General features: G+C 36.8%; 1 protein-coding gene across 1 annotated transcript; it reads right to left on the reverse strand.

The window, feature by feature from the left end:
- Positions 1 to 883: 883 nt before the first annotated feature.
- LOC149402170 (D-3-phosphoglycerate dehydrogenase 2, chloroplastic-like) lies at positions 884 to 8,774 on the reverse strand. The gene is made up of 5 exons (XM_089609016.1): positions 8,054 to 8,774; positions 2,792 to 3,168; positions 2,355 to 2,465; positions 2,067 to 2,162; positions 884 to 1,823 (listed from the first exon to the last, which is right to left on the reverse strand). The coding sequence occupies exons 1-5, from the start codon at positions 8,682 to 8,684 to the stop codon at positions 1,152 to 1,154; spliced, it is 1,887 nt and encodes a 628-aa protein (XP_089465142.1). The 5' UTR covers positions 8,685 to 8,774; the 3' UTR covers positions 884 to 1,151.
- Positions 8,775 to 9,477: the final 703 nt, after the last annotated feature.

Below are 9,477 nucleotides of genomic sequence, written 5' to 3' on the forward strand. Positions count from 1 at the left end.
AAAATACTTTATAGGTTACGCATTCAGTTCATTTTGACGGATGGTTCAAAGAAGTTCGAAGTTGCGTGCTCTGGTTACACTGTTGAAAAGATCTTTTCATGCAAAACTTCACAAATATCCAACATTTCGGAGCAAGTAAAACAATATATAAAAATATGTTTTGCTTATCTAAACATTTTGTAATATAATTTACAAAATTAATCGTTATTCACATTTGCAACATCAGAGTTCACAAAAATCTTCTTTGACAGACTACTATTCAAGGCCAAAGAAGCTATCACAAAAGCATTCCATATTCAAGACACGAAAATTCTAAATTCAAGAGGAATGCAACACCAATTCACCGTTAGTCAAGTTTACAAGCTCATTGAGCTTAATTTTATCGACCGAGAATTGGAAAACAAAGATGATGATCACTCTTATAAATAAAAAAATACTAAAGGGTATATTAAATAAAAAAAATACCCTAAAGCATACATATCACATAAACAAATTATTCACTACTATTTTACTAACAAAAAAAATACTAACGTCACTCGAACACAAAACTTTTAATCTTTTAACTAAGCTAAAAAAAATTGGGATTTCACACTGCCAGAGAACCCCGCCCGCAACAAAGGCAGATCTGGACGCAAAAACCAGAAAGAAAAAAAACAAAAGCTTTTAGGCAAATTAAAAAACAGGCCTCCCCCCAAGTCTCAGCCTTGCCACCGTTGAACCGTCGGCTGGCACTTGGGGGGAGTGGTGGCTGAGAAGGAAACTGGGTTTTGAAACCCTGGTTTCAGAGAGAGGAAATAGAGAGAGAGAGAGAGAGAGAGGCTGTGCGTTTTTTGATAGACTTAAAGCGTCACTGCCATCCTTGAAGCGGCATAAATCAAGCGACTTCTATTTCACATATTTCATTTTGTGCAGTAGCACAAATAGTAAGTAGTGAATATATTTGATTGTAACTGTAAACCTATAAATAGTAATCTACTTATAATCTGAGCAAAACAAACAGTGGTAAGACTAAAGACATAAAATCCGAGTCCAAAACTAAGACTTGAACACAATTCAAAAGCAACCACATTGTGATAGCAGTGGTATTTATAACCGCTTTATTCAATTATCACACACACAACTGCATTTTTTTTAACGATCAATCGGGTGTTCTATAGCTCAAGGAAGACGAACTCTTCGATGGCAGGCACTTGTCCAATCTCACAAAGCGCCTCCTTACCTGGCTCCTCGTCGACGCCGATGGCCATGATTGCCTTCCTTCTATGCGCAGTCCTTGCCACGCTCATGAAGCTCACGTTGACATTGTGGTGCGCGAGAATGTTCCCGACCCGCCCTATCATCCCGGGCTGGTCCACCTGGCGGCACAGGATAAGATTCCCTTCGAGGCTCACGTCCACCCCGAACCCACCCACGCGCTTCAAGTAGGGCGCTCCGTATTTGACCTTCCCTTCCACGCTCACGTCCCCGCCGTCCGAGACCGAGCTCGCGAACTTGGAGCTCACCCCCGAGATCCTGAGCTCGATCGAGTCGACCGGGAGCTCGGGGGACGAGTCGACGGCGACCCGCTCCTCGCTTATCTTCAGCCCTTTCTGCTTGGCCATGAAGTCCGCGTTGACTAGGTTGACCACGGACGAGGACACGGGCTCCACGAGGCCTTTCGTGATCATGGCGCGTAGGAGTCTCGTGTCCAAGTCGCCGGCCCCGCGAGCCGTCTTGTAGACCACTTTCACCGACTTGATTCCGCTTCCTCCGCCCACCAGCTGTACTCCGAGCTTCCCTAGCTTCTCCGCCAGTTCCACATACGGACCCATCTCTGATAGCACCTGACAACATATATATTTGAAAGAAGAAAGTGTTCTTAATAAGGGGTTTATCATATTACTCTTTACTATGTTAGTTTTTTAGATAATTTCAGAACTATGGCCATTTAAAAAATTTTGGACCAAAATCCATTAATCGCTTTTAATTCCAAAATTATGAATAAGTTTGTCAATAAACACATGTTTGTCAATAAACGCAGTTATTTATTGACAGCTTTGTCAATAAATTGTGAATTTTTTTTTTACCTCAGGTGGGACCATGGGGGCGTTGATTGCAGTGGCAGAAAGTTCCCCTTTCAAAGCTCCAACTACAGCTTCTGCTATTTCAATCGCCACACCTTCCTGGGAGTGAATTGCTTTTAGTTTATTTTGGTACATGATCTCAATAATTAGAGAAAACACACACACACACACACACACACACACACACACACACACACACACACACACACACATACATATATATATATATATATATATATATATACACACACACACACACACATTTAGGGTAAATAATTAGAGGAATCAGACCTGTGCTTCTTTTGTGCTAGCACCAAGATGAGGTGTGACAATAACATTTTCATGTTGAACTAGCTTGCTGTCTTTTGGCGGAGGCTCCTCTGTAAATACATCTAGTGCCGCCTATTTCACAAAACATTATAATCAAATTATTTTAGGCTGCAATTTTTAAAATAAGGCTATTACAACAACAAGCTTAATCGTTTTTTTAAAGAACAATTTTGCTGCCAGTGGAGATTATTGAACCCACAACTTCCGCTTTGGAAGTAGCATGGACTTACCGACTAGGCTATGTTAGGTACTCATAATAATAAGCTTGCTCGTTAAGTGGCTATGTTAGTTAATATTTTGGCCATTCTAATCATTCTGGCATTTAAACTTTAGGTTTTGCTAAAAAGACTTTCCAATAGGTTATTGTAAATATAATAAGCCATGATATCGATGTGTACCTGAGCGACTACGCCGGATTCAAGTGCACCTAGTAAAGCGGTTTCATCAATGACTCCGCCCCTAGCAACATTAATGATCCGAACGCCCTTCTTCATCTTCGAAAACGTGTCATCGTTGAAGAGCTTCGAGGTGGTCGGAGTGAGAGGCATGTGAAGAGAGATGAAGTCGGCCGTGGCAATAGCTTGCTCGAAAGGCACCAAATCCACTCCGATGCTGCGAGCTCGATCAGCCGAAGCATAAGGGTCGTGCGCAATCACGTGCATCCCAAGCCCTTTTGCGCGCCGAGCCAACTCGGTCCCTACTTTTCCAAACCCTATGATTGCTACTATTTTCCCCACTAGAGACACTCCAACATACTTGCTTCTCTCCCATCTACCTGTGTAATGTCGAATATGAGCAAAATGAATGGCGTTTTCAATAATAGCTATGAACTTGTCAACTAATTTTCTAGTTGGATAATTCACTGAGACATCAAAATGTTTAAAATAAAATTAACTAGTAAACATGTAGTGTTGCAAAATAAGTATACAATGACATGCAGTTATAACTAATTAAGTATAGCTAGAGTAAACAAAAAATAAATAAAAAATTTACCCTCACTTTTTTATTTTTCAGCAAATTTATACCTTCACTTTTCAATTTTACAAAGATATACCTTAGCATTGCACGATTCTGCATCTTTATATCATACCTATAATTTTAAATCTAAAATGGCCATATTTTTTTGTTACTATTTTTCATTCATACATATTACATTAAATATTTAAGCTTATGTTACAAAGAAATTTTGTAAATATCATGTAATAGAGACAAATCGTTATCTCAGAAGGCTGAAAGTCAGAAAGTATTAATGGCCATATTAATATTGCTTTATATATACAAATAATATAACATAGAAATCAAAATAGAACAATTATAAATAACTACATAAAAGCTTTAGAAATATGTCATAATGAATATAAATAAAAATATAAAAGCTTTAGAACTCAAGTGTCCATGAAGTAATAATTGCCAGAGGCGTGAGTAAGCCAAACTGTAACAAATATTACTTTGTTACATCCACAAATTACACATTTTTTTAAATTATTGCAGAAAGCAATAATTCAAGACCCCATTTTTTGTTGCCTGGATGGTAGTAACGCTCGAGCGAAAACAAACCAATAAGAGATTCAAATAACAGAGGGAAAAAAAAAAAAAAAACAACAACCACTACAAGATAGAAACACATGAAGATACTAAGAGCAGAAATGAAACAGCAAGAAAACACACTGAGTGAAGATGAAAAAACACAGCGAAACCAATTAAGAAAAAAGAAAAATACAAAGATGAGAAAATAATTGAGTCTTCTACAGGAGCCTTTTACACCTCTATCTTCATGTGTTTTACTATTAATTATTTTAATAAAAAAATTATTTATTTTACTTCTATTTTTTAAAACTTCTTTATTCTATAAGTTTGAATGTAGTTTATATATATATATATATATATATATATATATTGGTAAAAAGTCACTTCAGTTCTTAATAATAAGCAAAGTCTAAATTTGTAGAATTTTCAAATATGGGGTTAAAATTTTGCATAATTGAAAAGTGAGGGTATATATTTGCAGAAAAATGAGGTTATTTATTTGTAGTTTACTAAAACATACAAATAGCCGAACAAAAAATATGCTAAATAATTTTTTTAAGTAATCGATAATTATTTTTAAGGAGATTATTTATTATGATATTCCTTAATTATTAAAATAATATGTTTACTACTGTGTAAACATATAACTAGTTGCTAATAATTTAATACATAAAATAAGTACGGATTTCTTAGTGTAACTCCTCTGACATATAAAACTTCTAAATGTTATTTGTTGCAACAATTGTTCAAAAATTATTGATGTAATAAATTTGACTGAGAAAGACGCAATAACCACTTGGATCCCAACTCCTAAGAAATGACATAACTTGACCAATAGTTGGACAAAGATTGACAACAATCTGCAACAGGCCAGAATTTTAACATTTGGTACCAATCCAAAGTACAAACCTCTATTTAGTGGCACTCGCATTATATGTTATGGCGTCATTTAGCAGTCATAACTTTGTTGACGAAAGAAACAAATGTCACTCATAAATTGAGAATGACCTACAGAAAACGATAATTTAAGTTTGTTTAACAAACATAACATAATTATTATTATTCCCTCTTTCCGCCACACATGTGCCACCCAAAAAAATAAATAGAATAACCCCTCAATTATTTTCGTTCATTAGTTTCTAGTTTTTGCCAAAAACACGTTTGCCTTAGTAGATTCAGATTTCAGATTCATTCTCTCTCCAATAATACAAGCGAGAAGCCTCTGGTGAAAAGAAAACAGGATCCACAAAGTGGCCCTCCCTCACCCAACCCAAGTTTGAATGTCATTATTAGAGCCTATAGATTTTCAAAAGCCTAACTAATGTTGCAATAAAGATCAAGCTAATAGCTAATTTGGTTTCGTGATAATCTCAATTGAGAAGCCTTGAGGTCTAATATAACGAGTTGCAAAAATGCATGTTTTATTATGATTTATCCTAAATTGTATAATCTTATATCAATAATATCACATGTGTTTACACTGCTAATATATCATATAATTTTGACCAATAATGTCACTTTTAAAAAAAATAGATTAAAGTCTCAAGTATGATACGTATATAGTTCGATCTAAATTCAACATAAATAGAGGAGTTGCTTAAGATTACATTCAATTGATTCTACCAAATTATTATAAAGAATAATTATTTTCTTATCTTTTCACGTTAATTTAAATTAATTTGGTCCATATTTTATTGTGGAATTTGCTGTTGAAGTCACAACAACAGCACATTATTTCGTTTGTATCACAAATAAGTCTAAATTGCATTCGTATCTTTTTTGTTTTTTTGCATATTTGTCACCTATACAATGTCTTAATTACCCTTATATTTTATATCCAACAAGAATTCATATCCACACTCAAACTCTAATCTCTCATCAAATCCCTCCCAAACCCTAATCTCTCTAGCTTAAGCTCCAACTACCGCGTCGATCGCCGCTCCGACGAGGCCACCGCCGCCGTAACCCTCGCCGGAGCTCTCGCCGGAATCACAGATTCGATCGGCCTTCTAGTCTACTATTGTTTTGTAAATACTTAACTGTGGTTCTACTTTCTTCTTCTAGTCTACTTTTGTTTTGTAAATATTTAACTATTGTTCTACTTTAAGGGTATTTTGGTATAATAATAAATAAGAGTGACTTACTTGCAACACGTTTTTTGGTGATGACGTAGATGCAATTTTGTTCATAAGAACTGACTTTGGTGCAAATCTCTCTATTTTATTTTCCTAATCAGGTCGGGCCCAACCTTAAAAGGAGATATATCCTTTTGCTTTAAGCATCATTCTAAAGAAATGCTCATTCTTTACAATATTTATATATATAATAAAATATTAAAAATTGCATGAAAACATCCCTCTATTTAAGCTAGAAGCTCAGCACACCAACCAAACCCATATGTCCCCTACCCCTTTATATTATAAACAAGCAGTATGCCATGCGCGTTGCTACAGAATAATTAATATATTTTAGGTTGGAAAAAAATAAAATATATATATATATATATAGAGAGAGAGAGAGAGAGAGAGAGAGAGAGACATGTTCATAAATATTTAGGTTTGAAAAAAATGTATTTAAAGTTTTTTTGGAGATATTTTTATCTTTCCGATAAAAAATCGATATGAATGAACACTACTTGTGTTTAGAGTCCAATCTCTTATTTTTTCTTAAATATATAAATTAATAAAATATTATTCATTGAACAATGTTATGTAAGTAGAAGCCATTCTTATACTATACTGTTTCTTCAATTCCCTTTATTTTAAGGCATCAACACCCTAAATAACATTTCCATTTTTTTTTTTACTGTAAATTGGCGTTAGTAAATGTGCTCATATTTAAATAATAAAAAATTAGCAAAATAGCCAACTTAAACGTTTGGGTTTAGCAAAATAGCCAACGTTTCGTAAATTTTAGGTAAATAACCACTACATTTTATTTACAAGTGAATTTTTACAAAAATACCCATGAATAAGTTCAATTTTTTTTTTTATTTGTGGGTATTTTTATAAATATACACTTGTAAATAAACGTAAATAAGTAGTGATTATTTACCTAAGATTTACGAAACATTGACTATTTTAAAAAAATAAACGTTTAAATTGGTTATATAACTAATGGACCATATTTAAATTAATGTCAAATATGTTGGGGCTAGGCTTTTCGGTCTACCTAATCCCAAAGATCTCGCATCCCACGGCTTATCAGTTTGAATCAAAACTAACAATTTTTTCTCTTCTTGATATTCAGCCTTAGTTGGATTGGCTTGATTGTTTCGTTAAACACCTCCGCAATCATAGAATTAAGGCTAAACTGATTAACGAGAGCCGTCCCTCGGTGCCCAAGCCCCATAAAAGGTAGTGGGAGCTTAGTCGTTGAAATACTAGCCTGATGGTAGTGCTTAAGTTAATTTTACAAATTGGGTTGTATTGACGAAATTTTTTCCAACCATTGCACTATGAAAATGACAATTCAAATACTTAAATGATCATACCTACTAATAAAGCAGAAAACTCTACTTCAGGAAGGCCTCCACATATACGAACGACCCCACAGGCAATGTAAAGAGCGCATTCTACAAATATTGATTACTTGTATACCATATATTTGACAAAACACATTATTTACCCCTCTTTTTTTAAAAATCTTTAGCAATAATTGTGTTCTGCCATGCCAAGAAGACCACGTTCTGATGCTGGATTTTAGCTAAATCAAATACTAGATTCAGTTTAAGGAAAATTAGTTTTTATTTCCCATGTTTTTTTTTTAATTTATTTATGAAAGAAAAACTCAATGCTTCTATTTAATGAAAGACAAATTTCGTTGCATAAAATTAGTATCGTACGCGCTGACGTCTTCTGAAATCTTTCTATCCAGCGGATCACTAGTTAAGTAAAGTAAATAAATAATAAAAACGTGCTCAGAGTGTAGTAAATAGTAATAATAAGAATTATAATGCTTTTTCCCTCTCTAATTTCTATTACTATTCTCATCGCGTTCTTAACCATCCAAAATGAGATAATTTATAATCTGTTGTCTTCATGTGATAATTTAAGAATTAGTCTTTTTTTTTATTTTTTTCAATTTTAATGCTTTACTTAATCAAGCATGAGATTACGGTTCATCACACTGACCGGCTTTGACGGAGGCGTGGGCCTGAGCGACGTTCCTGGCCATGGCGGCCATGAGCGCGACGGCGTGCTCGGCGGCGGCGACGGTGTTGGCGGTGGGAGCGTTGACGACGAGGCAGCCGTGCTCGGTGGCGGCGGCGAGATCCACGTTGTCGATCCCGACTCCGGCGCGGCCCACCACCCTCAGCCTGCCGTGCGAGGCCTCGAACACGGCCCGGCCCACCGTCGTCCCGCTGCGCACGATCAGGGCGTCGCTCTCCGCCGCCCTCGCGACCAGATCGCCCTCCGACAGCCCGTACGCCAACTCCACCTCCCCGAACGCCCTCAGCACCGCCACCCCGCTCTCCCCCAGCTTCTCCGCCACCAGGATCCTCGCCCGCCGCGCCTCCGACGCCGACGTGCCTCCTCGCGGCGTTTCCTCCTCCCTTTTCGTCGTCGTTTCCACGGCGGTTTTCGCCGGACGGTTTCCTGGTGATGATGAGACGGACAGCCCTTTGAATGATGGGATTTTGGGGTTTGGTGCGTTCCTGGGGAAAGATAGGGAAGAGGCTTTGCTGTTTGATGGTTTGGGATGTGGGCGTGGATGGATCGGAGCGGAGGAGGAGATCTTGGCTCTGCTTGCAACGGAAGCCATGGGAAACGGTAATAATGATTCAGAGGTGTTATTCCGTTATTAGCCAATCAGATTATGGTGTATGTGCGTGTGTGTAATTTGATATGTACATATATATATATATATATATATATATATATATATATATATATATATATATATATATATATATATATATATATATATATATATATATATATATATATATATAGAGAGAGAGAGAGAGAGAGAGAGCGACATAGACACCAATATTAGTAAGTGATAATTGGATGCCATTTATCAATAATCAACATAAAATGAAAAATTGACGGATTTATTATCAAAATGAGGCGACATAATTTTTTTCTTACAAAATTACCCTTAACAACAAATCTTTTTTCTTTTTCGTTTTTTGCTCTGTTCCATTTTCTTTTTCCTCCCTCAGTTCTCATTCCCGATTTTTGAGGGCCTCAAAATTCCAATTGCCAAGCTCGCCCAAAGAACCCTAGAAGCCCGCCAGAATCTCACCACTCAACACCACTGTCTCTTTCTCCTAAAGCACCTTATACATCCGCCACCGCTACTTCTGCGCATTGAGCCTCGTCAGACTCGATTTCCCGATTTATGTCGATCGTGAGCACGTCAATGTTGTGATGATCCTCCGATGAGGGACGTTGTTTCGCTTAGCACACGTTTATTGCTGGAGAGCTTGCGTTATTCTGGGATAACGCCGTGACGAGGACGCGCTCGGCATAGAGCATTTGCGTTCCTCCGGGTTAACGTCTGCGTTCGGCGGAGGCACCGTAGATGATTTGGTTGAGAGCGCCGATAAGCT

This window comes from Urtica dioica, chromosome 3, assembly GCF_054948205.1.
Source record: "Urtica dioica subsp. dioica isolate 48M chromosome 3, U.dioica_male_clone48M_v1_H2, whole genome shotgun sequence".
NCBI lineage: Eukaryota > Viridiplantae > Streptophyta > Magnoliopsida > Rosales > Urticaceae > Urtica > Urtica dioica.

What these genes read in the sequence shown, in the direction of transcription:
- LOC149402170 (XM_089609016.1), bottom strand. Translation starts at nt 8,684, where the DNA reads ATGGCTTCCGTTGCAAGCAGAGCCAAGATCTCCTCCTCCGCTCCGATC. An exon ending in CTAGCACAAAAGAAGCACAG is followed by an intron (nt 2,163 to 2,354) that starts GTCTGATTCCTC and finishes ATTCACTCCCAG; the next exon opens with GAAGGTGTGGCGATTGAAAT. An exon ending in CCCCCATGGTCCCACCTGAG is followed by an intron (nt 1,824 to 2,066) that starts GTAAAAAAAAAA and finishes ATATGTTGTCAG; the next exon opens with GTGCTATCAGAGATGGGTCC.